This window comes from Megascapheus bottae, chromosome 30 (assembly GCF_031878675.1).
Source record: "Megascapheus bottae isolate mThoBot1 chromosome 30, mThoBot2.hap1, whole genome shotgun sequence".
Taxonomy (NCBI): Eukaryota; Metazoa; Chordata; class Mammalia; order Rodentia; family Geomyidae; genus Megascapheus; species Megascapheus bottae.
Window position 1 is genome coordinate 7,967,613 of NC_143538.1, and position 27,404 is coordinate 7,995,016.

At 51.0% G+C, this 27,404-nt stretch overlaps 1 protein-coding gene across 1 annotated transcript; it reads right to left on the reverse strand.

Annotated features, from left to right (window-relative positions):
* Nucleotides 1–1,346: 1,346 nt before the first annotated feature.
* Aldh1a3 (aldehyde dehydrogenase 1 family member A3) lies at nt 1,347–26,955 on the reverse strand. Its single transcript, XM_090321703.1, has 13 exons — nt 26,778–26,955; nt 21,646–21,750; nt 19,680–19,820; nt 15,928–16,057; nt 15,666–15,727; nt 14,233–14,361; nt 13,322–13,435; nt 12,253–12,355; nt 9,655–9,839; nt 7,398–7,562; nt 6,905–7,062; nt 6,026–6,100; nt 1,347–3,115 (listed from the first exon to the last, which is right to left on the reverse strand). Exons 1-13 carry the CDS (start codon nt 26,862–26,864, stop codon nt 3,043–3,045), a joined length of 1,527 nt encoding a protein of 508 aa, XP_090177829.1. The 5' UTR covers nt 26,865–26,955; the 3' UTR covers nt 1,347–3,042.
* Between the last annotated feature and the right edge of the window lie 449 nt (nt 26,956–27,404).

The following is a 27,404-nucleotide window of genomic DNA, read 5'->3' on the forward strand; positions in this document are numbered from 1 at the left end:
GGGTCCCCTCCAGGTTGGGGTTCCCTCCAGGATGGGGTCCCCTCCAGGATGGGGTTCTCCTGCTGGGGTCCTGGGGCCCAGACACAACCACAAGATAGGTCAGGTCTCTGAGTAGCACCAAGTGTGCCAGTGAGCATGTATGACAGCCAAATATTCTGGTTATAATAAATAATAATAATAAATTATTGTTATTATCTGCTGGAGCTGGCCTCCAGCTTTGATCCTTTTTACTTCTGCCTCCCGACTAGCTGGCATTACAGGAGCCTTGTCTGAATTTACTCATTTACTGGGTGACTCTTCCCCTCCCCTCCCCCTCATATCTCCCAGCCTCCTTAATAGGTAGAAAAAAAAATTGCAAGATCCTGTTACCAAGCCTGGCCCACAAATCATTTTTTAAAAATATATTTTAACATACATTAATATGTACCTATGACATACAAACCCTCGGCTTCTTTTCATTATGTTCTAAAATCTAAGTGCCAGTGATGGTATATGGAGATTCCCTTCTTGAATACTTGTTTGCTAAACATGACATTTGAAATGTGATGCATAAACAATGTGAATAACTTATTTAACTAGAAAATACATATTTTATAAGCTTTCGAGTACTTGTACAAAGGATTTGCCACCCCACAAAGCAGTTTATGAATTGAGCGCGTCTTGATCAGTGTCGCCTCTTTCCTCATTCTCCCCCATCTCTCCCAACCCCACCTCTTTTCTCGATTTTCTTAATGCGGTAGGATATGAATTGAGTCTTCTGGGACGCTACTCATTTTAGATTGTCCCCTGGAGGGCAGGAAACAGAATATTGTAGCGCCGCCTGGCGCCATGGGGAGGAACTGCAAGCCCGGGAGCCCGACCCGCACAGCCAGGGCTTCTAGGATCAATGGAACTTTGGGGTCAGGCATTGGGGCTTGAACTAAGGGCCTGGGTGCTGTCCCTTAGCCTTTTTTTTTCTCCCTTCAAGGCTGGTGCTCTGCCACTTGAGGCACAGCTCCATTTCTGGCTTTTTGGTGGTTAATTGTCGATGAGAGTCTCACAAACTTTCCATCCCTGGGCTGACTTTGAACCTTGATCCTCAGAACTTAGCTTCCTGCCTGGCTAGGTTGACAGGTGTGAGTCACACCAGCAGCAGTTATGACTTCCCTTTAAAATGAACCTGGGTGTGGGGTTGGGAGTATGCCAGGTGTAGAAAGCCATCTGGAAATTTGGACCCATAGCCATTCATTCTGAGCTGGCTTATTAGTAGGTATGTGTGAATCCTACGCTTGCAGAGGAGATTGATTCCATTATTGACTACAGCGAGTTTGTTATTTCAAAAGAAAAAAAAAAGCAGAACCATCACGTTTCTGAAATACACTATTTTATTTATCATTGTGGAACACAGTCTCCAGTTAGAATCAGCATTGTCATTTTTAAAATCATCCCACATAGGTAAAATTTAAAAGTAGTGGAATCTAACATTATATAGCTTTGCATTTCTAGATACAGTATATTACAGAAGGTTAAATATACCACCTCTGTGCACTTACAGCTATAAAAAGATACATTAAACTACAGCCATTATAAATAAGGTTGAATTCCATATTAAAGACATTATCATACAAGGAAGAATAGGAACCATCTAATGCACTACTTTGAAAGGTAGCGTCATGGATGAGAGAAATCTCGATTTAACAACTGTACCGGTCATATAAGTGATAAATGTATCTAATGGAGAAAGGTCAATTACTTATCTCTGACAAGGATAAGCTTAATTCAGATAGGATTTTTCTTTATACACAGCCTGCTTCTGATCCTAATGTATCAGTACGGTTCTCATTCCCCTCCAACTTAATATTCAGACACATGCACCCCCTTTCCCAATAAGAAAAGTATTAGTAACAGCAAGAGAACCTGAACAAACCCACTTTGTTCGGTTTGATGTTTAAAGCTATAGGCAGATACTTTTGGCTCTCCGAGTTAACAGGTGAACTTTCACATGGTTGGCAGATACCCAGAGGAAAAGCAAAATTCATCACTTAGTGGCATAATGGAGCGTCCCTCGATGCTTCTCTATGTCTAGATGGTACTTGTTAACTAAGTGGAAATGAATGTCCGGATTGGACTTCCAAAAAATCAGAGCTGTATTACAAGCCTGGGTTTTGCAATGTGTACATTTTACTAGTCAAAATGAATAATGGAACAAAGGACAAGGAGAACGCATGTAAACTCATTGTGATGTGGCAGAGGTGCATAGTTTATTTTTTAAAAAGTGATTATGACTGGGCTAAGTTGGGGCTTAATTATATCCTAATATTTGCTCTGTCCTTGTGGTGCTAAGGTACTAGGTCCTCAACAGCTAAGATAACCTAACTGTCCTCTACCGAAGAAAGTGCCCGTGTGAGGGGAGCCCATGACATCATCTTAGAGTGAGCGCTTCAGCTTGATCATATTCCAAGGGCTGGAATTGTCTCAAGGTCAACCTCAAGGTCAATGTCAGCGTGCCATCCTCAGGACCCACACCTGTGTCTGCCCGAGGTCCTATGAAGCCCTTCCCCAAAGCTTCCCCATCATCACACCCACCCTAAAAACCCTTTTATTTGTGTATGTCTTTTCATCTTAGTTCAGATTCTTTCCCCTGGATGGATCCACCCTTCCCTAGGCATCTTGTTCTGAGCACAAGTGGTCCTGAGATAGGCAGGAAACATGTTCCAAATTCTAACCAGAAGCCACATCAGGACACATCTAATACCAGGTTGTGTTCACAGAGCTTGGCCATCTCCCACCAACCTGCGCTATAAGCACTCTCAGAAATGGTCCCACAGCGCCCCTGTCAGGCAGGGATGATATCTCACACCCAGCTTGAAGGTGGGCATTCAGAGATTGAGCAACAGAGGACATGGAAGTAAAAACCATTCAGCTCCAGTAGCTTGGAGGCGTTCAGGAGAAAAGGGTGCGGGGAGAGAGGGTCGATGGTAGACGGCAGATGGTGTTTCCTTGGCGGTTTTCATCGGCCACCTTCGGTCATCCAGCATCCGAGCCGGCAGCGTGCCTTCTCTTTCAGGCATTCTTGTCATCCAGTTTGATGGTGACAGTTTTGACTTCGGTGTATTCGGCTAGTGCATATTCACCTCTGAGATGACAGGAGAGGGGACAGTTCACTCTGGGGCGGGGGTCACACCTTGGTTCTGGGGAGTTATTCTAATGCTGGATTACTCTTGCGGGCAATTTGGAGATTGCATGAAAAGGGAAATTGTGATTGATGGAAGGAGAGGCAGGGATAATGGAAATGTAATTTTAAACAGTGAGGTGGGCAGGTGGCTCCCGCCTGTAATCCTAGCTAGTCAGGAGGCTGAGATCTGAGGATTGCGGTTCAAAGCCAGCCTGGGCAGGAAAGACCATGAGACTCTTCTCGCCAAAGAACCACCAGAAATCTAGAAGTAGAACTGTGGCTCACAATGGTAGAGTGCTAACCTTGAGGAAAAAAGCTCAAGGATAGTGCCCAGGCCCTGAGTTCAAGTTCCACACTGATATAAACAAGCAAACAAACTAGCATAAAGACGTTTGTCTAGGATGCTTTTGGAATTCTCAGAAAAGCGATGGCATGCGTTGGGGGAGAGGAAGAAATGGTATTAAAATAAGCAAGGTGCAGGAGAGAGAGGGCTGTGTGTGGACCATGAGGCCAGAGTGGAGGGGCTGGAGGAGGGGGGCAGTGCAGACATTCGTAGGGAATGAACACAGACAGGCTGTGGTGTTTGCACCAACATCGTTAATGCCATTTCTGGGGCTTGAACTGAGGGCCTAGGCACTGTCCTTGAGGTTTGTGAGAACGTGTGCCAGCTGCAGGAGCCTTTGCAGGAGTCTGCTGGGGTCTGGGCTCAGTTGTCCCTCTTGAGAGGGTCCTGCAGCAGGCAGAGACCCTCCCACAGCTTCAGTCCCCAGGAACAGGCAGCATCTCGGAGAATGCAAGCACAAGCCGCTAGGGGGAGCCATGAGGCTTGTCCCAAAGCAACAAGGCAGTCAGGAGATAAGAGTCTCGCAAGCTATCCTCCACGGCTGGCTTTGAACTGTGATCCTTTGCTCTCAGCCTTCTGAGTAGCTAAAATTACAAGTCCGAGTCTCGGATGCCCAGCCTGTCGTGAAAATGTGAAGAGTCTGCAAACAAGCAGGCAGGCATGGTGGCTCCTGCCAGGAACCACAGTTACTCAAGAGGGGAAAACTAGGACGTTGGCACAAAGGTGAGAGCCCAGGTCTACAAACCAACTGGCGATGGTGGATCTGACTGTGGTCTCCGCTCCGTGGGAGTCTGTACAGCTGTCTGAGGTTACCCTGGATAGACTGTTGATTTCCCATCCAACAGTAACTAGAGCAAAGCGGGGTTGTGGGTTACAATGGCGTGAGTGGGAGAGCCTGTTTATCAAGTGCAAGGCCTTGAGTTTGAAACCCCAGTACCACCATAAAGAAACGAAAAAAGAATCCCATTTAGGCCCAGCCTAAGGGACATGAGGGAAAATGCTGGCGTCTGTATATGAATAACACAAAACAAACCACTTAAAAAATAAAAACAAGAGCAGAGCTGGGGAGTCTTCATCCAGCTCTCTAGCAATTAGAGATATCTGTCTACCACAGCTACTAAAACCCAGAGTGGCAGCACAAAAGAAACATGGAGGGAAGCCAGCATCAGCTGGGACTCTACCCTCCCCGGCCCCGGCCCCATGGCCGTTTGGAAGAGGGGCCTAAAAGCTGCTCTGTGCTGGGTGGGGGGGCAGCATGAATTTACTAAAAGCAGGGGAGAGGGTTGACAGCTCTGCCTTCATGCTGGTGTGTGTGTGTGTGTGTGTGTGTGTGTGTGTGTGTGTGTGTGTGTGTGTGTGTATTAGCCGGTCTCTCTGCAGTCACCTCAAACCCCATGAAGGATGATGGGGCTAATCAGTGATCAATAATACTTTTTTTTGTTTTTGGTCGGTCCTAGGGCTTGAACTCTGGTCCTCCCAGCTCTTTTGCTCAAAGCTAGCACTCTACCACTTTGAGCCACAGCACCACTTCCAGGTTTCTAGTGTGTCATCGGAGGTAAGAGTCTCACAGACTTTCCTGCCCAGGCTGGCTTTGAACTGTGACCCTCAGATCTCGGCCTCCTGAGTAGCTAGGATGACAGGCGTGAGCCACCATGCCCGATGGTCAATAATACTTTTATGGGGTCCAAAGTTACCCCTAAGGGACAATAGAGTTTGTGCCTCCCGGCAGGGACTGCTAACATCCTTATCCTAACCAGTGATGGATAGCTTTCTCCCGCACCCCCTCCCCATTCAAGCAGGGGCTGAGATTGATGGACAGCCGGGTCTGAGCCCCAGCTCCCCATCTCTAAGCAGAAAGCTCTTGTCTGGACCCAAAAGACAGACAAAGACCACTGAAGATGCTGTCTTCTCATGGCTGCCATGGAATCCACCTCCCTTCTCTACCCTTGTCTCTTGGCACATGGTGGGATGTGGTCAGATGTAACTTGAGAGTTGAACCCTGAAGTTGGGGTGGGATGCAAGATGTCTGGATTCCTGGTGATAGGGCCTCAGAGGCTCTAGACATATCTGCATAGAATGCAGAGTCAGTAGATTGGTCCCCAGAACTTCCACTGGGCTCAACAACTGAGGCCTGGCAGATTCGTGGACCTGGTCTGAAACATTATCTATTTGTCTACTAGTGGAGATGAACGTGAAAAATGGTTCTGAAATTCTGGCAAGAAGTAGTCTTGTTCAGTGCTGTGTATGCGTCCACAAACCCAGGCTGAAAATCTATCCTTCGCTCCTAGGCTGGGGTAAGTTTTAGGGGCAGTGCATGAAAGTCAGGCTGGTGGTTGGGGCTGGGCCCAAGGAGAGGGTGACAGGAAGGGTAAGATAAGCAGAGGGAGAAGCAGAGGGGGAATTCAGATCAGCCTTCAGGGAAGGGACCACTGGTAGCCTTTGTGACAGAGATTGGGGAGTCACGGGGCTAGAGCTTGAGTCACTGCCTTACAAATCCCTGGTAGACTTGGGGTAAGAGACGGACTTACAGTTCTCTGCCATTTCCCGACATTTTAAAGCCACCAAACGGAGCCTGCGCATAATGTTCGTTGTAGCAGTTGACCCTGGGGGGGGAAGAGAGGAGCGTTGGTCAGTGACCTGGAGAAAGCCCATCTGGACCCTCCGGGGTCTGGCCATGAGGCATATACCCAGTGCCTGCCCAGCTGACGACAGTGATTCAATCACTAAGCAAAGCCTTTTGTAGCCATGGCTTCTCTCAGCTGAACGAATGCAGCAGTAATCCTCATTGAACAGTGTGGAAAATGAACTCTACAACATTGTGGGTGGGGTTTGGGAGGGAAAAACTGGGAGAAAGTGAGGGAAGAAATGTACTGAAAAGAAATGTACTTTTGCTGGCCACCAGTGCGTCCCGCCTGTAATCCTAGTGACTCAGGAGGCTGAGATTGGAGGATCCCATGTTGAAGCCATGTGAGATTCTTATCTCCAACGAAGTACCAGAAAACTGGAAGTGGGGTTGTGGCTCAGAGTGGTAAGAGCGCTAGAGTCTTGAGCCGAAGAGGTCAGGGATGGTGCTCGGGTCCCGAGTTCAAGCCCCAGGTCTGACACACATAGAAAATAATGCAACATTGCATCCTTGAACATAGGAACTTAAGCATCCATGGACTTTTGGTATTTGTGGAGGGTCTTGGGAGTGATACAAATGAGAAGCTAAATCACTCCACCTGCTGGTGTCTTCATGGAAGGTGAGAGGCCTACAGCCACATGTAATAATTTTGGAATATCACGCTGAAGCAATGGCTGGTACTCGAGTCAACACACAGCCAGAGACTCTCTACCAACTGGGAAAACAGGAACTTTATATAAACAAGCAGCTCCTGAACAGACCATCTGACACACACTGCCCTCACCAGACTGTGCCAGACTCCAGCGCCGAAGCCAGCGTCAGGGCCTTGTCCAGGTTTTTGGTGAACACAGCCGCTGTGAGTCCGTAGTTGGTGTTATTGGCTCGTGTTATCACCTCGTCAATGTTTTTGAACTTCAGTATTGGCTGCACCGGCCCGAAAATCTACAATATAGTTCAAGAATAGCACTGAGAAGCCGGTGTGGATAGCACTGGGGTTTGTGATCGTTTCCTACACGCCAGAGACCCCTCCCCCCACCCGTCCAACCATGAAGAATAGAGAGGCGGTTCCTGCCTGTAATCCCAGCTATTCAGGGGGCTGAGATCCCAGGATTAGTTAGAAGCGAGCCTGGCAGGCAAGGCTGTAAGAATCTCATCTCCAATAAACTACTCAGAGAAAGCCAAAAGTGGTGCTATGGCACCGGTGGTAAAGAGCTAGCCTCGATGGCACCTAGGCTCAAAGTTCAAGCAGGAGCTGGCATCCAGCCTCGCATGCCTACCTCCTCCCGGGCCAGCCGCATGTCGTCTGTGACTTCGGAGAAGACGGTTGGCTGAATGAAGAGCCCGCTGCTCTCCAGGGCCGAACCCCCGCACTCCAGCTTGGCCCCTTCCCGCTTCCCGCTCTCGATCAGCTCCAGGATCTTGTCAAATTGCCTTTGGTCTATCTAGAGAACACAGAGGGGTGTTCCAGCAGTGCCACCACCGTGCCACCAATACCCACCCTACTGGCAGTCCCCTCCCCTCACAGGGGACAAGCGTGCTGGTCAGATCACACACACACACACACACACAGTCCTAGGGCTTGAACTCAGGGGCTGGGCACTGTCCTGGAGCTTTCTTAAGGCTAGCGTTCTACCACTTGAACCACAGCACCATTTCTGGCTTTTTCTATGTAGGTGGTACCCAAGGAATTGAACTTGTGCATGCTAGGTAAGCACTCTACCACTAGGCCACACTCCAGGCCCATTCCTGGCTTTTTGATGGCTAACTGGAGAGAAAGGTCTCGTGGGCTTTGGCTTGGGCTGGCTCTGAACTGCGATTCTCAGATCTCAGCTTCCCAAGTAGCTGGGATTACAGGTGTGAGCCAACAGCATTCAGTGACTACAACCACGCAGACAGAGCCCTTTCTCTCGGGCTGGGTGAGGCAGAGCCTTAATCGACTTTTGGACGGGACAACTAGTTTTCTTCCTGTAGTGTTAAATAGAAAATGCTGTGGCCTAATGGCGTGTTTAGTAGCTGTGTGTTCCCGAAAAGCAAGCTGGCTGTCTTGGAAGGGGAGAGTGTCAATTGTGTGTGACACACACACACACACACACACACACACACACACACACACACACAGTTGTGACCCAGGGTCTGTTTCACGCGGTAGAACACCAAGCTTAGCAAGTGCTAAAGCTCTGAGTTCTGATCCTGGTTACCCATCCTCCCTCACACAGAAGAATAATAAAGGAGGAAAATCAGATTCTATTATCACCTTTGCTTATTAATACCCAATAAAGAGATTGAGAAGCAAAGAACCTGGAGGAATCCTGGCAGGAAAGCGGGCTGCACTGGATGGATAGGGTGGAGAAGATGGAGGGGGGCCTTTTCACTTTGAATCTTTATAGGTGTCCTCCACTTTCCCAAACAAAATACAAATACAATCACTGCCCTGGCCCCAGTCCAGCCCCTCCCCCAAACCTTGGCAGGAAACCCCCAGGTTTCTCCACGTGGAGGTGAGGGGCTGGGGGAGTCCACTCAAGAACTTCCCTGAAACCCTAGGAACTGGCTGGCTCATGAGCACCTTGAACCTAGAACCTTCCATCTGTCCTGCCAGCAGTTCTGATTCCTGATGCAAAACCCAACAAATGTGAGAAACAGTGCCATCCTGCAGAGTCCACACACATTGTGTAAATCGAATCCTCAGGCCCTGACAGGAAGAAGGGCTTGCAGGAAATGAGATGACAGGGTGAGGCACACCCCCAGAAACATGGAAATAGCCCCCCACCCCAACCCAAGGACTAGCTCAAGGGCCCTGTGCAGGCCAGGTGGCCTGCAAAATACACACATGCACACCATGTCCCTCGGTCAGGCGAATGCGGGCGGATCTGGGTCTGGGGAACTGGTTTACAGGCCAAGGATGGGAGTATTTAGACAGCTGTGAGTCCTCACAGAGTAAGTTCTTAGTAGCACAGATGAAAAAGAAAAGGCAAAGGAATAAAAACAACCCCACACAGCCCTGTAGCACAATGCTCTGTGCTTTTCACAGCACGTCCAGCCAGGACTGCCCGGAAAAGACTGCGTGTCTCTGGACTCTCCAGTTCTGCACGGGGGCTGGAGCTTTGGTACAAACACTGAGGGATAACAATTTGGGGGAGGGGGTTCTGAGTGTGTGGACCACCTCGCCTATTTCCCACCCCCCACCCCCAACCAGCCAGCCCTCTGTGATGGGACAGGGTCAGGCCCCCAGCACCCTGTGTTGAAAGTCAACCAGGGAAGGCACACACACACACACACACACACACACACACACACACACACACACACACACAGACACACACATCCAGGAGACTCTTAGCTCCAATGAACTATCCCGAAGCTGGAAGTGGAGCTGTGATTCAAGTGGTCATGAACAGAAAGGTGGAGGGGGGACAGCCCAACCCAGGCTATGAGTTCAGATCCTCGTAGCAGCACCACGAAAGAAAAAGACAAAATGTCTGGCAGCAGGGAGGTGTTCCTTCTTGCTGCGGGGTGTGGATTGAGCCATGGGATTACCTGTGGGCCCTGCTCAGTTTCCACGTCGAAGGGATCGCCTACAGGCCGCTTCTTGGCATATTCCACGCTCCGCCTGACAAACTCGGGGTAGATGCCCTCCTCCACGAACACCCGGGAGGCAGCTGTGCAGCACTGGCCCTGGTTGAAGAACGCCCCGCGGTGTGCACACTCCACTGCCAGGTCCACTGGTGCCAGGGAGTGGCCGGCAGAGGCAAGAGGAAGCCATTAAGTCATTAGCTTGGGCCGCCCAAACAGCTGCAGGCCTAATTGCCCCACAAGAAAACAGACCCAAGATGGCCCGGTTTCAGAAATTCATTTTGGGCTCCGTGGCAGTGGGAGTCCACCATTTCTGATACCGTAGGACTTCTTAGAGCCTCGAATAGGCCACCGGCCACAGACCTCGAAGCCCTTTCCTCCTCTCTCCTCCCTCGCTTCCTATCTTCTGGAGAAGCGTCTTGTGTTTCCCTAGACCAGTTGACAAGAACGTTGAGAGGAGACAAACTTTTCTGTAATCCAGGAGGCTGAGGTCTGAGGATTCAGGTTCGAAGCCAGCCCAAGGAAGGAAAGACCCTTACCTGCCAGTAAACCAGGCAGAAAGCCAGAAGTGGCAGTGTGGCTCTAGTGGTAGAGCTCCTGCCTTGAACAAAAAAAGCTAAGGGACAGTTCCTGGTCTTGAGTTCAAGTCTTAGTACTGGCATCACACACACACACACACACACACACACACACACACACACACACACACAGTCCCAAAATAATCAAGCCGAATGTTATGCTAAAAAAAAAAAGTCTTGAATATGGCCTAAAGGTTAAAAATGGTGGGGGAGCAGTGGAGGAGCTGGGGGTACAGAGCGATTTGTGTCTAAGTACTGCATTTGAATTACAGACTGGATGGTAAACTAAAATCACTTGCTACTTGGCTGGGCAGGGTGGCATATACCTGTAGTTCCAGATATGTGGGACGAATAGGGGAGAGGATTGAAGTCCCAAGTTCTTTCTGAAAAGTGTCTAAAGCCAAAAAGAACTGAGTGAGAGTGTGGGGTTGGAGTTCAAACCCCAGGACTGCTTCTAATACATATATATATTATATAATAATATTATCTATTAAAATGTGCTAGAAAGCTGTTCAGCAGGATCTCTGGGCTGGGGTTCCAGCCTGACTGTGTGATCCTTGCATTGAGCCCCTGTGCCCGGGCTGAGTGCCAGCCTGACGCTGCCCCTCCTCGAGGCCGGCTAATTCATTTCCTGCCCCCAACGGGGGTGAAGTAGCCAGGATGCTGCCTTGACATGATGTCAGCATTTAATTGTCCCCGTCGGGAGGAGAGAATGACCCCACTTAAAAAAAAAAAAAAGGAAAAAGAAAACACAGCTCCCACACAGACCCCGTCCTCGGCTTGGCTGGGAGGAGAGCCCGAGCTGGCCTGCAGGCGGGACACTCAGTACAGTGGCCACAGAATTCAACCCACAGAGACCCCTGACTCTTGAGCTAGGAGCTTAGAGCTCCGGTTTTCAATACGTCCCCACTGGGTGATGGGTATGTGTCCACCAGGGAGCAGCCACCCCACATGGGCTGTCCATCTTCACGCCCTTCCCGGGGGACTCAAGCCCCACCCCGTCATACTCTCCTACTGGGAACCAACGTCAGGAAAAAGGAATGGGTGGTTATCAGTCATTGACACTTTAGTAAGAACTTGTGCCGTAGACACCTCTTCTCTGGGGGGCATTTGCAATTCCAGCCTGATCTGAGTATGGACTGGGCAGGCTTTGGTCTCTCTGACAAGAATGTCTGGCACCAAGGAGCAGATGGGGGAGGCGGCTGAAGGTAGAGGTGCTTCCAGGTATATGGAGGAGCCTCGCCTTTTGATCGGCGACCCTGAGCACAGGTGGATAGACAAATGCCCAGAGTGGCCTGTCACCCCCCTCAGGACGGGACAGCCAAGAATAGCAGATGCTTTTAACATTGTGTCATGTGTGTGGATCTAGTCACACGCTCCCGGGCTGCAGGACAGGTGGCTTTCCCGAGGGAACAGGTAATACAGGCAGTGACCGCAGCGAAGCTCAGGGGTGTGTGTGTGTGTGTGTGTGTGTGTGTGTGTGTGTGTGTGTGTCCCTGGGGACTGGACTCAGCCTGGGCACTGCCCCCTTGGCTTGATTCTCTCAAGGCTCATGCTCTACTATTTGAGCCACAGATCCATGTCTGGTTTGGAGGTGGTTAATCAGAGGTAAGAATCCTATGGACTTTCCTGTCGAGGCTGGCTTTGAACCTGGACCCTCAGATCTCAGCCTCCTGAGCAGCTGGGATTACAAGAGTGAGCCACCAGCACTCGGCCCTGGCGAAAGGCAATCACCCCTTAGATCCTCAGAGAGTCGGAGGGAAGGGCTTGGGGTGGCCAGAAGTGGGGCTCTCCTAACCCCCCCCCCCACTCTCCAAGGCTCCTGGCCCCAGCTCCAGCTGTGCAGGGACAGGATGGTGGCTTCCCTCTGGTGGGGAGAAGTGGGCAGCAGCTCAGCCTCTGAACCCCAGTGCAGCTGGAGCGCCCCTGGTCCCACCTGCGGGTGGACTGCAGTCTCCCTGGTGTGTGTGTGGGGGGCACTCACGGTCTGCATCTGCACACACGATGCAAGGGTTCTTGCCACCCAGTTCCAGCGTCACCCTCTTCAGATTGCTCCGTGAGGCTGCTTCCTTAACCAACTTCCCAATCTGCCAGAGAGACAAGCCCGTGAACAGTAGCCACACAGCTGCCCAGAAACCCCATTCACAGGCAGCCCAGGAAGAGAACCGCCTCACACTCCCCTGCCTGGCCTGTGCACACAGTGATACTAATGGAGAAGCTGCTTCCCCCCCCTTCCTCCCTTCCTCCCTTCCTCCCTCCCTTCCTCTCTTTCTTGTATTTCTCAAGAAACAAGGGACAGCTTTCCTTGTTAGAATGGCTGAAGACCATTCCACAGGACATACAAGCGACCTCAACACTCCTAAGAGCCATTAAGAGTTGCTTTGGGGGTGGAATTTTGGAATCAAGAGTTTTCTACTTGGGAATTTTTCTTTCTTGCAGAGGACAAGGAAATCTTGTCTTCCACATTCAAGAAACGCTAGGTTAGAACGCATCTCTCCACATTCTCAATAAAGTCTTTGTGCCCCAGGTTGACAGACAAAAGAAGAACCTCATTCTCATTTGAACTTGCCCCTCTCTAAGTACCAGCGAACAAGTTATAAGCATCAGCTATTCAGATGGAAAGTGACGTCTATTTTTTCCCCCACCCTTCCACTTGCCTGTTACTCTTTCATTGATTTCTGGGAGCACTTTACATAGGAAGGATATGGAAACCTCGGAGAGCAGCACCCACTACAGCCTGTTTCCTCCCAGCTTCGTTATCTCCTAGCCATAATTATGATCTTGTTTGCCTGATGGATGCCTGACATTTTTAAAATTTTATCTTATCTCTCAATCGTTTCCTCTCAGGGTCCTGTGTTCGGTTGCATATTTATTTAGCTTGGAAAGGAGACCAGTGGTTTTGTTCCTGCCTTTTCCCCCCACCCCAAGACTGGAGCCAACATTTGTAAAAGGAAAAAGAGAAAATCCCCTTTGAGCCTCTCAGGCTGTGTTGGTGGGCGGGGTGTCATGTCTGCACCCCTTTCCTGGCCTTCCACCGTGATGGGAGCCATTACCTCTGTGGATCCAGTGAAAGCCAGTTTGCTGATCTGAGGGTGAGAAGAAATGGCGGCACCCACCGTGGGTCCAAACCCTGGCACGATGTTCACCACGCCTGGAGGGAACCCAGCCTGGGGAACAATGGAGAAGACCTCAGAGGGAGGTGAGAAGCTGATGGCGTTGTGGGGACCCCAGCCTTACTCTGGGTGACCATGCTGGCCCCTCCCCTCCCCCCTCTTTCTACACCAGGGAGAGCCATGGCGGAGGAACTGGAGTGGATTGATTGACAGCTGGGGCTGAGAGGCGTGTGCCCCTTTGAGCCTCTGCTCCCCTGACTTGCTGCTTCTTGAGGGAGGGGGAGCAGGAGGTGTTGGGGAGGCCTTGGGGGGGGGTGGCCAGTGGTCACCCCTTCCAGAGAACAGAAGGAGGCTGGGTGTCTGTGGCTCACGCCTGTCATCCTAGCTACTCAGAAGGCTGAGATCTGAGGACCACAGTTCAAAGCCAGCCAGGGCAAGAAACTCCCCATGAGACTCTTCTAACAATAACATTATTCATATTAATCATTATTATAATAGAAAAGCTGGAAGTGGTGCTGCAGCTCAACGTGGTCTTTGAGCAAAAGAGCTGAAAGACAGTCCCTAAGTCAGTGCAGAGCCCCACGGGACTAACTGATCCCTCCTGGGTGAGCTTCCCCCTCCTCAGTCCTGACCGGGGAAAGCATAGGTGTGAGCTGGTAATTCACCACCAGCATTCCTTCTAGTTCCTTCTAGTTCCCAGACCACAAACACAGCGGCCAAGCCAAACAGGGAGCCTCTGCTTTCCACCCCACCACACGCCACCGGCCCTGTCCGGTCCTGTGACCCTGACTTGGTTCCTAGGCCCGGAATGGCCTCGAGATAGCCGAGCTCTTCTTTCCAGATGTCTTTACCTCCTTTATCAGCGAGCCGAGGTGGAGCGCGGTGAGCGGGGTCTGCTCCGCGGGCTTCAGCACCACTGTGTTCCCGCAGCTGAGGGCCGGTGCCAGCTTCCACACCAGCATCAGCAGGGGGAAGTTCCACTGTGGCAGAAACAGAGAAGGCCTCGGGACTACTGGTCTACCCCGTCCCTGCCCCAGGGGCCCAGCCATGCCCTCTCAAAGGACATTTACTTTTCCCAGTCTAGATCTGGGGGTGAAGGGGGTAGTGTAGGAGTAGGTGATGACCACACTGCATTCTGGGAGATGGCAGTGCTGTATGTGAACTGGTGCCCTCTCCCGACCCCAAGAAAAGTTTGCTAAAGCAGGGCAGGGAGTTTGGCCTAGTGGTAGAGTGCTTGCCTAGCATGCATGATGGCCTGGGTTCGATTCCTCGGTACCACATACATAGAAAAAAGCTGGAAGTGGTGCTGTGGCTCAAGTGGTAGAGCTCTAGCCTTGAGAAAGCCCAAGGACAGGGCTCAGGCCCTGAGTTCAAGCCCCACGACTGGCAAAAAAGAAAAAAACTTTTGCTAAATGGAGTCAGAGCTGGGTGCCAGTAGCTCACACCTCTCATCCTGGCTACTCGGGAGGCTGAGATCTGAGGCTCGTGTTTCAGAGCTAGCCTGGGTAGGAAAGTCTGGGAGACTTTTGTCCCCAATTAACCACCCCAAAAGCTGGAAGTGGAGATGTGGCTCAAAATGGTAGAGCACCAGCCTTGAGCAAAAAAGGACAGCGACAGTGTCCAGGCCCTGAATTCAAACACACACACGTTGGTTAAAGGAGCAACTTCCCCTTTCTGTGTGCCAGCACCCCATTTCTCTGTTTGGATTTTTTTTTTTGAGATGGGTTGGTGATGGTAGCCTAGCTGGATCTTCAGCTTGACATCCTCCTGCTTCTGCCTCCCTGGTGCTGGGATTAAAGGTGGACTCCAGCACGCTCAGCTGAGCAAAGGCGATCTTTCCAACCCACACTCCACACGCTGGTCATTGATGGGGCCTGGGGTTTTCCAGATAATCGGGTGGTGACGTCAAAAATCCCATGGCCCAATGACTCAGGCCCATCATCTGGCCCCTGCCACATGAGCCCATCTCTGCCAAACCCCAGTGCCACCAGCATCCCCCCGCATCAGCTGTTGTCCCTTGGTAATGCTTTCCCCTGTTCAACAAGCTTTCCCTTCCTTCAAGGCCCAGCCAGGAGCCCGCGCTCCTAGAGAAAGAGGCCATTCCTGGCCATGGAGCTGGAATCCCCACGCGGAGTCTAACAAGATGATGGGTTTTGAGAGCCCCTGAGCACAGAGGAGCACATGCTTTGGGGGGGGAGGGATACTGGTTTCCATGGTTACCATGGACCCAAACTCAAGCAATGATGGAACCCCTCCCCTGGTGTAGCACAGCAAAGGCACTTACCGGTGTGATGGCACCGCACACGCCAATGGGCTCATGTCTGGTGAAGCAGACCACGTTGTCATCTGAAAGAGACGACGTAGCCGACAAAGGATGGAGACAAGCCATCGGAAGATGAGAAAGACAAGAGAGGCCAGCTCCAGGTCTCCACCTGAGCTCAACGGGGATGGGGAAATGGCGCCCCCCAGAGGAAGGTTGAGTAGGGAGGGAGGGAAGGGAGGAGGGATGGGTGAGGAAGGGAATTCTGGGGAGGACAGAATCTCACCTGTGGGGATGGTCCTGCCTTGGATTTTGTCTGCCCACCCTGCAAAGTATCGGAGGGTCTTAATACAGCCTTCCAGGTCCATGAAGAAGGCGTGAAGGAAGGGCTTGCCCGTGTCCATGGTCTCCAGAGTCTGCGGGAAAGAGGACAGCAAACGTGGCGTGAGCTTGCTTTCCGTTAGCTGTCCTGTGGGTGTGTGGGGGGGCTCACACCTGCCATCCTAGCTACTCAGGAGACTGAGATCCAAGGATCCCCAGGGAAAGCCAGCCAGGGCAGATACACGGGAGAGACTCTTAGCTCCCAGGGAACCAGCCAAAAGCTGGGAGTGGAGGTATAGCTCAAGTGGTAGAGAGCCAGCTTTGAGAGCAGAGGCCAAGCAAGAGTCCAAGCCCTAGGAATGGTGTGTGGGGGGGGGGGGAGGGAGGGTTGGAGGGCTGGGCAGGGCCGTGAAGAACGACCATGCCAGCAGCACAAAGATGTAACCCTCTGCAAGCCTGTGTGCAGCGGGAGGGACATAGGACAGGGTGGGGGCCTGCTCGGCAGGCTGAGGGAGGTTGGGTACCCCAGGCGAGTACACAGAGCTCAATGGTGGGAATTCTTTTCTATTTCCAGCCGGGGTGAAAGAGAACCCCTTTGTCTTTCAGACAAACAGCCTCAGTGGAGCCCCGTGTTGGAGCCGTGCAGGAAGTAACCACCCAGACACATGGCCCCAGGCTGGATTCCTGCTCCCCCCGTGTGTCCATGGGGTGAGGATGCTGGGGGAAGGAAGGACGACCCCCTCCATGACTTCTCCTACTCTCACTCCAGTGCACACACGTGGGGTCTGCCCTGAACTGGAAGTCTCTGTCTCTAAGGTCCACATGGAGGCTAGCCAGAGCCCAAAGACCTGCTGAGGCCACCCGCAGCTACTCACAAGACTGAGATCCGAGGATTGTGGTTCAAAGTCATTCTGGGCAAGAAAGTCCATGAGACTATTATCTTTAGTTAAGCACCAAAAAAAAGCTAGAAATGGCTCAAGTGGTCTGGGGAGTATCTGCTCCTTTGTGGGTCCGCTGGGAGGTCAGGGATTGATCTCGGTTCTTGCCTGGCCCAGGACAAGAGGGTGTTGCTATTGCTAGTGGGTAAGTCTGGGGCCTACTTTCTGCCTCCAGTCCTGGTTTTCCATCCCTGGCTGGGTAAACCAAGTGGGAATTACTTGTTCTCGCCGGGCTCCATTTTCTCCATCTTTGAAATAGAAACCATACAGATTTCTAATCCTTACAAGCCAGGGGGCATGGTGCACTTTCTACAAACATTGACTTTAAAAAAACAGCATTATTTTGTGCAAGATGGCCAACTGGGATATAACATTAAAAGTTCAGATTGGTTAAAAGGAATCTGTCCAAGAAAAACTCATATTAGAATGAATACACATAGAAAATTGTGAAAGGAAGGAAGGAGGGAAGGAAGGAAGACAAAAAGGGAGGGAGGGTAGGGAGGGAAGGAGGAAGGAAAGAAAGGGTTCCCAGGTAAGTCCTGTGGCTATCCAGCCTTCGAAATCAAGTATTAGCTACTGATAAACCCGGGGTAACTGAAGAGACGTTTCTGTCATGGTTCACCTGTGAACAAATCACAGCCTCCCCTGAGTTTATTTTCTTTTAAAGAAAATTGCTCCCTCTGAGAACTTGATCCTCAGATCTCAGCTTCCAGAGTAGCTAGGGTTACGGGAGTGAGCTACCAGCACCCAGCTTATACCCAGGCTTCTCAGGTGACAAGGTTGAAAGGCAGACTCCCCAGGGACAGGGACTGTTTTGAAGCCCCCCAAGGAGCCAGAGCCTTGCCTTGGCCAGAGAAAGAAAAACAGGACCCACCAGGTCTACCACGTCTGTTTCTAAACATCAAACATGGAACATCAAACACACTCAGCTGAGACCACAGGAGGGCATGGGGGAGCCAGGTACTCTGCTGCCAGCTGGCAGGAAGCTGTCAAGGTGGGCTCAGGGGAACCCTTCCTAGGATGTGGCTTCAGTTTTAAACATCTCCCATCACCCTTTTGTCCCTTCATGATGTGATAAAGAGACCTGCATCTCTCTCTCTCTCTCCTTCCTTCCTCCTTCCTTCCCTCCTTCCCTCCTTCCCTCCTTCCTTCCTCTCTCTCCCTCCCCGCACCCCATGCCAGTTCTGAGGCTTGTACTCAGGGCCTGGGTTCTGTCTTTCAGCTGTTTTTGTTCAAGCCTGGCTCTTTACCCCTTCAGCCACAGCTCCACTCCAAGCTTTTTGGCAGTGAATTGGACATAAGAATCTCACGGACTTTCTTGCTCAGGCTGGCTTGGAACGTGGATCCTCTGATCCCAGCCTCCTGAGTAGCTAGGATGGCAGGTGTGACCCAGGGGCACCCGGCTGGACCTTCCTTCTTGTGGGCAGCCAGGTCACAATGGCAGGGGGCGTTTTTTGCGTTTTTTCTGGGTACTTCTGTCCCCCGAGGGCTGCTGTCAGAGCACAGCGGGGTGATGGAGGAGGACATGGCCTTGTCCCCAGGGACAGCAGGGACAGTGGAGGGCAGGGGCGGGCCCAGCCTCTCCGGTCTGCCATGAATTCACAGGGACATTGCAGACTGATGAGCTCACACGGGGAGAAAACAGAAATGTTTTTGAAAAAGCCAGTCTGGCAGCTGGTGAGTGGAGCTCAGGAGGAAGCTAGAAGCTCCAGGCATCTGCCTTGGGAGAGAGCAAAGAGCACCCGGTCTAGTCCAGCCAACACGTGGAGGGACAGAACGGTGGCTGGACAGAAGCAGGGGTGTCTGGGGATTGCACTCCTCTACCAAGGCATGATGGGCGTAGTCTCCTGGGGCTGCTGTCCTTCTCCTCATCTTCAACATCACAACCACACATCCTCTCAAATCCCAGAGCAAAGAGAAGGAGGTTTGCTCTGAGCCTCGAAGTCTGGATCCAGTTAGAAGACAGGACATGGGGGTGGCACTCGTCATGGCGGATATCTGGCTTGATGCTGGTAGCTCACACCTGTAATCCTAGTTCTTCAGGAGACTGGGATCTGAGGCTAGAAGTTCAAAGCCAGCCTGGACAGAAAAGGTGGAGAGAATCTTCTCTCCAGCAAAATGCCAGGTTGGGGGTGTGGCTTAAGTGGTAGAACATCAGCCAAGGGCAAGAAAGCCAAGAGTGTAAGGCCTGGAGTTCAAATAATACTGCACCCCCCCCTCCACACACACACTCACCACCCCAACAGAAAACATTGATGTGTGAATGTCAAGTTTGGGCCAGTGCACAGCCTTGCCCTTGGTGACTGTCTCAAGTCTGGGTGCAAGTAAAGTAATTGAACCAGGACAACTTCCTTGGTTAAGAAGCCTGGGCTCAGAGGCTCACACGTGTCTTCCTACCTACTCGGGAGGCTGAGATCTGAGGAAAAGACCCTGAGACTCATCTCCAATTAACCAGCAAAAAGCTGGAAGTAGACCTGTGGCTCAAGTGGCCAAGTGCCAGCCTTGAGCACAGAGAGGCTCAGGGACAGTGCCCAGACCCTGAGTTCAAGCCTCAGGTCCAGCAAAAAAAGAAAAGGAAAGAAAAGAACATTAAAAATGCTGATCAGGGACAAAAGTCTGATTTCATCAGAGACTGTGCACACTCTTTTCTACTCAAAGGATCAAACATACCCACGGCCACACAAACCCAGCACCTTGCATGGGCACAGGCTCCTCAGTGAGGTGACCTCCCATCCCCCCAGCCCCTTCCACCCCCGCCCCCTATTCCATCAGTACTCACAGCCAGAATGGCTCGGTCCCTTTCCACCAGGTCCGCCAGTTGGTTTAGCAGCCGGCCACGACTCGGGGCTTGGAGCCGACGCCAGGGGGACCCCCTCTGGAAGGCGGCTTGTGCGGCCTCCACGGCCTTGTCCACATCTGGCTGTTGGGTCAGGGAGAGGGTGTCAGAAATTTGTTTTCCTTTCTTCTCCCCCTGTCCTGGGGTGGAGCTCCCAGGACAAGCACTCTGCTCTGCCTCACAGCTTTACTTCCCCGCTCCCCAGTCTGCTGGGTTTTTGTTTGTTTGCGGGCAGTAAGATTTGAATTCAGGAACTCTGTTCTACCATGTGAGCCATGCCTTCGGCCCTTCTGTGCTTCCATCCTCATTAATACACTGATTGAGAATCTCTCTGGACAGCCTGTAGTCCCAGCCACACAGTGAGGAGACAGGATCAAGGGAGCCCAGGAGTAAGAGAACAGCCTAGGATGCATGGCAAGATTCCATCTCAAACAAGAAGAGCTGGGCACAGGGGCTCATGCCAGTAATCCTAACTATTCAAGAGCTTGGGATCTGAGGATCCTGGTTCAAAGCCAGACCAGGCAAAAAGTCCATGAGACTTTTATCTATCAAAAAGTCAGAAGTGGTCTGGAGCTCAAGTCATAGAATGCTAGCCTTGAGCACAAAAGCTTAGGGACAGTTTCCAGGCCCTGAGTTTAAGCCCCAGGACAAAAAAAAAGTGGGGGAGGGGAAGAATCGGGGGCAGGCCACTCAGGTCTGTCATCCCATCTCTGTAAGAAGCTAAGATAAGGAATATTTGGGTTTTAGGTCAGCGTGAGCACTGAAATGGTTTTGAGAGGTCATCTCAACAGAAAATGCTGGTGTGGCATTGAACAAATGGAATCCCATTGACAGTGGGATAGCCAAATAAGAGGACCAAAAAAGTGAGTCCCTACTCCAAAAATAAGCAGAGAAAAAAAGGACTGCAAATATGTCTTAAATGGTAGAGAGTGCCTGACTAACAAAGCTTGAAGTGTGGGGGAGAAACAAAGGAGGGAGGAGAGAGAGAGAGAGAGAGAGAGAGAGAGAGAGAGAGAGAGAGAGAGAGAGAGAGAGAGAGCGCGAGCGTGAGAGAGAAGAGAATCCATTCATACTTTAGCAGCTAAGGACTATGCCATGTTTCTCTTCCCTCCATAGATCTTTGTCTTAACCCTTTCTTCACGGATAAACCCAGATAAAGCCTTTAAAATGTATAAAAGAAATTGAGTGCTGGTGGCTCATGCCTGTAATCCTAGCTACTCAGGAAGTTAAAGATCAACATTCAAAGCTAGCCCAGGCAGGGAAAGTCCACTGAGACTCTTATCTCTAATAAACCACCAGAAACCCCAAAGTGCCTCAAAGTGGTAGAATGCTAGCCTTGAGTGAAAAAGCTCAGGCCCTGAGTTCAAGCCCTATGACAGACAAAAATAAATAAAGAAGTAAAAGATACACTTAAAAGTCCCTTCGTTTTTCTATGATTAAAACAAACCATGTGCCCTGTAGTTTTACCGGATCACGTAACTATCTAGTAGAGGTGACAAAAGAAAATCTGGAGGTCACATGACAGTGTATCACCTAAGTAAGCCAGTCTTTCTTCCTTGGAGTCTAATTTTTTTTTTAAACGTCTCCTAGGAGTGTGCTATATTACGTGAAATACACCAGCTGGAAATGCTCTCAGCGTAGATGTCCTCATGCCTGCAGCTTCTGATAACTGATGAAAACCTTTCCTTTCGCCATGTGACAGCCCCAGCTGAGGTCATCCTTACATCTACCACCGGAGGGGACTCTGCACTGCACTGCCTGTAACTGATCCCATTCTGGGCCCTGAGTCAGAGCCGCACACAGTGGAGCAGCCCCCGTGGCTCCCAGACCCTACCCCGAGGTCGAGCCTGCATGGTTCAGCCCCCTTCTCCCCGTCCTCCATCCCTAATCCAATTACAGAACGACCCACCTTATCGCCTTCTTCCACATCACATATTTTCGCCAGGGTGGAAGGATTGTATGTGGCAAACTTTTTTCCACTCTTGGATTCATGCCAGTCGTTGTTGATAAATATCTAACCGGGAAAGGAAGTACAATGCATTAGGTTTCAATCAAAATCATACAATTTCAACATGCTAAGGACCTTAGGTAATGTCTTGTCTGCCTTTGCCCTCCCCCCCCCCCCCCACGTCTCCCTTGATGGTTCGCAGATGAGACCTGGCTGGGGAACAGGACATGCAGAATCACACCGAGAGGCCAACAGAGCAGGCTTAGAATTAACACCCAAGCTGGCAAAATAAAACTTAAGTCCTGTAGCATTTTCCTGAACAATTCCTAATAGATCTATCTATCTGTACCTATGATCCATCTCTGTGTCCCGAAGGTTCTGTCAGCAGTGAGGTTCCTCCTCTTTGCTGTGTATAAAATTCAAGTTTTATATAAGATTTTTTGCCAAATGCTGTGGTTCAAGTGGTAGAGCAGTAGCCTTGAGCTGAAATGCTCAGGGACAGTGCTCAGGAATAGTGCCCAGGCCGAGTTCAAGCCCAATGACCAACAAAAAAAAAAAAAGAAAGAAAGAAATTTTACCAAAGCTTTTGAGCAGTCAGCAGTGCCCATTAAAACATGGTTCCCCTCTATTCCTTTTAAAATGTTTAGTTTCCTGTTGAGCATGTTAAAAGCCAGTGTTGGGATACAGGGCTAAACATCTACCTTAGAAGCCTGGGTGCAGTGGTTTACATTTGTAATCCTACCTATTTAGAAGGCTGAGATCTGAGGATCATGGTTCAAAGCCAGCCCAGGCAGGAAAGTCCAGGAGACTCTCCAATTAACCCCTAAAAAGCCAAAATTGGAGCTGTGGTTCAAGTGGGAGAGTGCTAGCCTCGAGGACAAAAACTCAGGGAGAGCACCCAGAAAGGCCCAGAGTTCAACCCCAGGACTGTCAAAGAAAAATAAAAAATAAATTTAAAAAACTTGCATTAGAAAATGTTCTCAATACTGAGAACAGCCCCAAATATATAACTCAAGAAACTCATTTCACCAAGAGCCTCAATTATCCAGAGCAGAGCTAAAAATAAGGTTTATTTTCAAGAAGAAAAAGCCATACACAAATTAAAGGGGAAAAACAACATTTGAAAAGCCCACGCACTGGATATATTTCTATTCATTCTCAGTTGTTTTTGCTTTTTTTTCTTGTCGGTTGTGGGGCTTGAACTCTGGGCCTGGGCATTGTCCCTGATCAATTCAGCTAAAGGCTACTGCCTTACCCCTTTGAGCCACAGTGCCACTTCTAGTTTCTAGTGGTTAATTGGAGGTAAGAATCTCATGGTCTTTAGTGCCCAGGCTGGCTTTGAACCAAGATCCTCAGATCTCAGTCTCCTGAGTAGCTAGGATTACAGGCGTGAGCCACCCTTCCCGGCTTGCTCTAAGCTTTAACCTCTAAAGAGAAGGCTTTTAGAAAAGAATTAGGAATCAGATACTACACAAGACCTGCTAGGCTTTGAGGACAACCTATAGTCCCAGGCTGCCCAGCCAAGGGACACACAGGGGTGCGTGCAGTTTTGTCACTGCCACCCAGTGTAGCCTGGGAAAGACCGCTGTGACAGCAACGGTTAGCAAACTTTTTCAATATCAAATAAAATGCCATCCATTACTTATTTATTTAACTTTGTGCTAATACTAGGGCTTGAACTTGAGGCTTCCAGTAACAACTCCTCTTTCTTGCTCATGGCTAGTGATTTACCACTGAATCCATGCCTCCAGCATGACTTCGTGTGGCTTGTTTTGGAGACAGAGCCCTGCCTGGGCTGACCTCAAATCAGGATCCTGGGGGGCTCATCCCCAGATCCTCTTCCGTTTCTGAAGACTGAACTAGCTGATCAGATTCTGGCTCTCTATCTAAGCTCGTTGCCTATGTCTCTGTGTTTCTATTGCTTCTGTTGGAATTGCTTCAAGGAAGAAGGGTGCCTTTACAAGGCCCTGGTGCAGATTCATTAGGAACACAGGCGGACAGGAGAAGCTCAGCATCTCAAGTGTCTGGCTCTGTGGTCTCTTATAGTAGCACTGAAATTCATCAAGAACATCACCCAAACTGATGGAGGACAGGTGGACAGAGAATACCTACCCTCATATTCGAAACTGAGAGCTGAGAATATGGTGGCCCAATCTCTAGAAGCTGGGGTGCCTTCTATCTGAGGCCAGGCCCCCAGGGAAGTGTGCAAGGAAAAGGCCAGGCTACAATTACAGAGTTATTCTTCCAGCTGAAACCAAATCCAAGACTTCACTTTGGCCACGCAGCCAATAATCACCCGGTAACAGAGAGAAATTAATAAGCAGAGAAGTTAAGTTCGAGCTGACAGAGGATCGTGGCCAGAAAGAGGCCCATTTAAAGGAAGATGAAATTTCGTGGCTTAGGTAATAGAGACCGTCAGGGAAAAATTGCTGATTTTACATCCTTCCTGGTATTAATTCCAAAGGGGAGGGAAAATGAGAAGGTGGCAAAACAGAATCGAAATGGGAGTGGGGAGGTTAAAGAGAAGAGATGGCACCCAATTCCATGATTGGTGTTTCTCTGCTGTGTTTCATGTCCTCAACACCAACACCAACGAAATCTACTTGATTCTGCATGACATTGATCCGTATCCTGTAGGAACTGGCGACTTAAGACAAACAACAACCTCCAAGCTGCTACCCTCTTCCCACACGCCTTTTAATTTAGCACGGTTATCTTACCGGATAGATAATCTTGCCAGTGGTTTCAACATGCAAACAAAAGAATGATACACATGGAGAGGGAGCGAGAGAGAGCGAGAGAGAGGGAGCGAGAGAGAGAGAGAGAGAGAGAGAGAGAGAGAGAGAGAGAGAGAGAGAGAGAGAGAGAGAGGAGAAAATTATACTGTGGTCTACTGAGGCTGCTGGCTGATTTGCTTCAGAACTCAAATATGAGCTGGTATGAAATGAATATCATAAAAGCATCATATCATAACATAAAAGCAATGGCAAACTGTGGGTGGCTAGAAGTGACATTTTCCTGGTGGAGGTAAAGGGGATCGCTACATAAGTTAATTCTGCTGGCATTGTTTCCAGAAACTCTCATTGGTCACCACACTACATACTCAACTAAGCTCAAAAGGAATGATTTTTTTTTTAAGGGGTTTTGGGGGAATTTTAGTTTTCACAAAAGAGAATAAAAGCTGATATTTTAACCAAACAGTTTTATCTTTGCTACTGGAAAGAAAGGACTCCCTAAACTGGACGAAGCTGCCGCTTGTATGTGGGGCTTGGACTCTAGAAAGATCTATCCATAACCAGAATCTCAGCACTCGACCCGAGGCCCGATGCTCCCATTCGAGAACACATGGACGGGGTTTTGACAACGTTCTCCTCCAGAAGCTAAACTGGCTTGGGAAACAGCAAAGAGGCCTGGGCTCAAACCAATTGTCTCCGATGGAGAAGAGTCAGGAATCACTTTGTGGCTGCTTCCCCTTCCACCAGGCTGCCTGCCTGCCCTGGGCCTCTGCTGTGAACTTCAGTATCCCCGACTTGCAGCCTTCGTCTTCTTTCTGGGGTCATTGCTGCTGCTTGCTTCTCAGTCCCATGCTCCCTGACTGCAGAGCGCTCACCCTCGGCCACACAGGCTGTTCCTTTTTCCTCTCAGGGCTCTGGGAGGTTCCTATACCTGTGTGCAAGGAGCCAGGGCAGCACAGCCAGTCGCCCCAGCGATCTCACCTCTTAGCATTTCAGCCTGGATAAACTACATACGGGTTGTGTGGACCAGGCAGAGCAGGCAGCAGTCAGCACAAGGGTCGCTCACAGCCAGGAAAGCCATCCATAGGCCTCAGCCATTACAGCTGCTCTTACCCAGGGAAAAGGTCTAAAGAAATGGCGGAGAAAGAGGGGCCCTTTTCCTCTATGGCCAGACAGCAGATAGGACCCCCCAAAGGAACGCTCTTATGATCCCTTTCTGGTTTCTATAGTTTTACAAAAGTCTATAAAAAGCAAAAACAAAGTACCACCAAAATCAACAGCAGCCAAGCATGGATGTTAGGATTAAAACAAATAAACAAAGCGAAACTATTAACAACAATTTGTGTTGCAATTTTTTCTTAAGCAAATATGACTAAGGGAACTGCATTGAAACCAATCCCCAACCTTTCCATTTAAGCGCCTTTGGAGATTACAGAGCCCCCGCAACACACCGCTAATTTCAAGGTCATGTAATTTAAATGTCTTACACCCTGGCACCACCAACCCTAGGAATGAAGTGGCTGGAGATGGGAATCTGACGGCCACACACAGTGACCGGCCATTTTTGCTTCTTGATCAGAATGATCTGAGGGTGATCGTTTGCTATTTTTGAATTTTCTAAGTATCCTGTCTTAATGGGAACTAATGGTCACACATGCAAAAAGAAGGAGAGTAAAATTTGGAGATAGGAAGTGCCCTGGGCACACACCCCTCCGCTACCCTGGATTCAAGTGGGCACAGAACAGAACAATTCAAGAAAGTCAGGGGCTGCCCTCCCTCCCGGGCAAGCTCCCAGCGGCGCCATCTTTCCAGGTAGGTGTTATCAGGGCTCTCTGCCTGCCTCCCGAGAAAAACAACTCAACAGAAGCAAAGCTGGGTTGCCCCCACCCCGACCCCGCACATGAGTCCTAGCCTGGCCACCTGCCCCAGGCCCAGACCTGGACGGCCATCGTCCTCCTGCGCCCCTGGCTCTGCTGATCATGCGGGTTCAAGCCAAGCCCTGGGGTGCCACAGGCTTTACTCCACAACCCGGTTCCGTATGGGACTCATGAGCTCAAGCTTTGGTGTCTTCTGACCTCCAGCCCCAAGGCCTGGAGAGGGACCACTGGGCCTCCCGTCACCGCGGCCTGCAAAGCTGGGGGGGACGCTGGGCGCGGGGCTCGTGGGGTGCAAGCTGGCACCCCACAAACACAGCACCGACTCCATGGCCTGGCTTTGGTGGAGGCTTCCAGCCCGCAGCCTGGGGCGCGGGTTTCCAGTGGAGATGACCCTAGATACAAGGATCCCCCCCCCACCCCCAAGCCTGGCCGTGCGCCCCTCTCCGCTGAAGCCGTCGGAGGGGAAGGGCGCCCGCCTCACCTTGGTGAACTTGACCTCCAAGTTTCGTATGGGGCGCGGCAGGGCCGGCAGCTTCTTGTCCGGCTGCCCGTTTTCCCACGGTCCCATTGGCGGTGGTGGCCATGGCTTCTCCGCGCTCCCGGGGGCCCCGAGGCGTCCGAGGAGTCCGAGGCTGCACCGGGCCGCCGGGGTTCCGAGTGCAGCCTGCGCGCGGGGGTGACAGCTCCGTGCCCGCCGCCGCTTTATGCAGCGCCCCACGCCTCCCGCCCGAGGGGGCGTCCGATTGGCTGCAGGACGGGGAAGGGAGGAGGGGGCCGGGCCCGCCCCACCCCACCCCGCCCGCCGCCCCTGCGGGGCCCGGCCTCCCCTGCCAGGCCGGCCGGGTGGCGGGCTGTGCGCCCCCGAGGGACGCCGCGCTTCGCCGGGGTGGCCCTGCCCCGCCATCTCCCAGCCTCGAGGGGTCGAGCTCCCCAAAGCGCAATCCGGGCCCTGGAAACCCCAGGCTGAGCCTGGACAGCGAGCTGGGGCGCAGGGGGCGCCGCGTCGGCTTCTCTTCCCACAATCTGGCGCGTTTGGCCCAGGCACCTGCCGCCCTACCCCCCAAGTCCATGGTTGCCCCCCCCCCACTGCTCTCCAGGGATGCGCCGT

Excerpts from the sequence above, each read along its gene's own strand:
- Aldh1a3 (XM_090321703.1), bottom strand. The coding sequence starts at position 26,864 with ATGGGACCGTGGGAAAACGGGCAGCCGGACAAGAAGCTGCCGGCCCTG. Across the intron at positions 16,058-19,679 it reads GGGACCGAGCCATTCTGGCT|ACTCTGGAGACCATGGACAC; the intron begins GTGAGTACTGAT and ends TCTTTCCCGCAG. Across the intron at positions 12,356-13,321 it reads CTTTCACTGGATCCACAGAG|ATTGGGAAGTTGGTTAAGGA; the intron begins GTAATGGCTCCC and ends TCTCTCTGGCAG.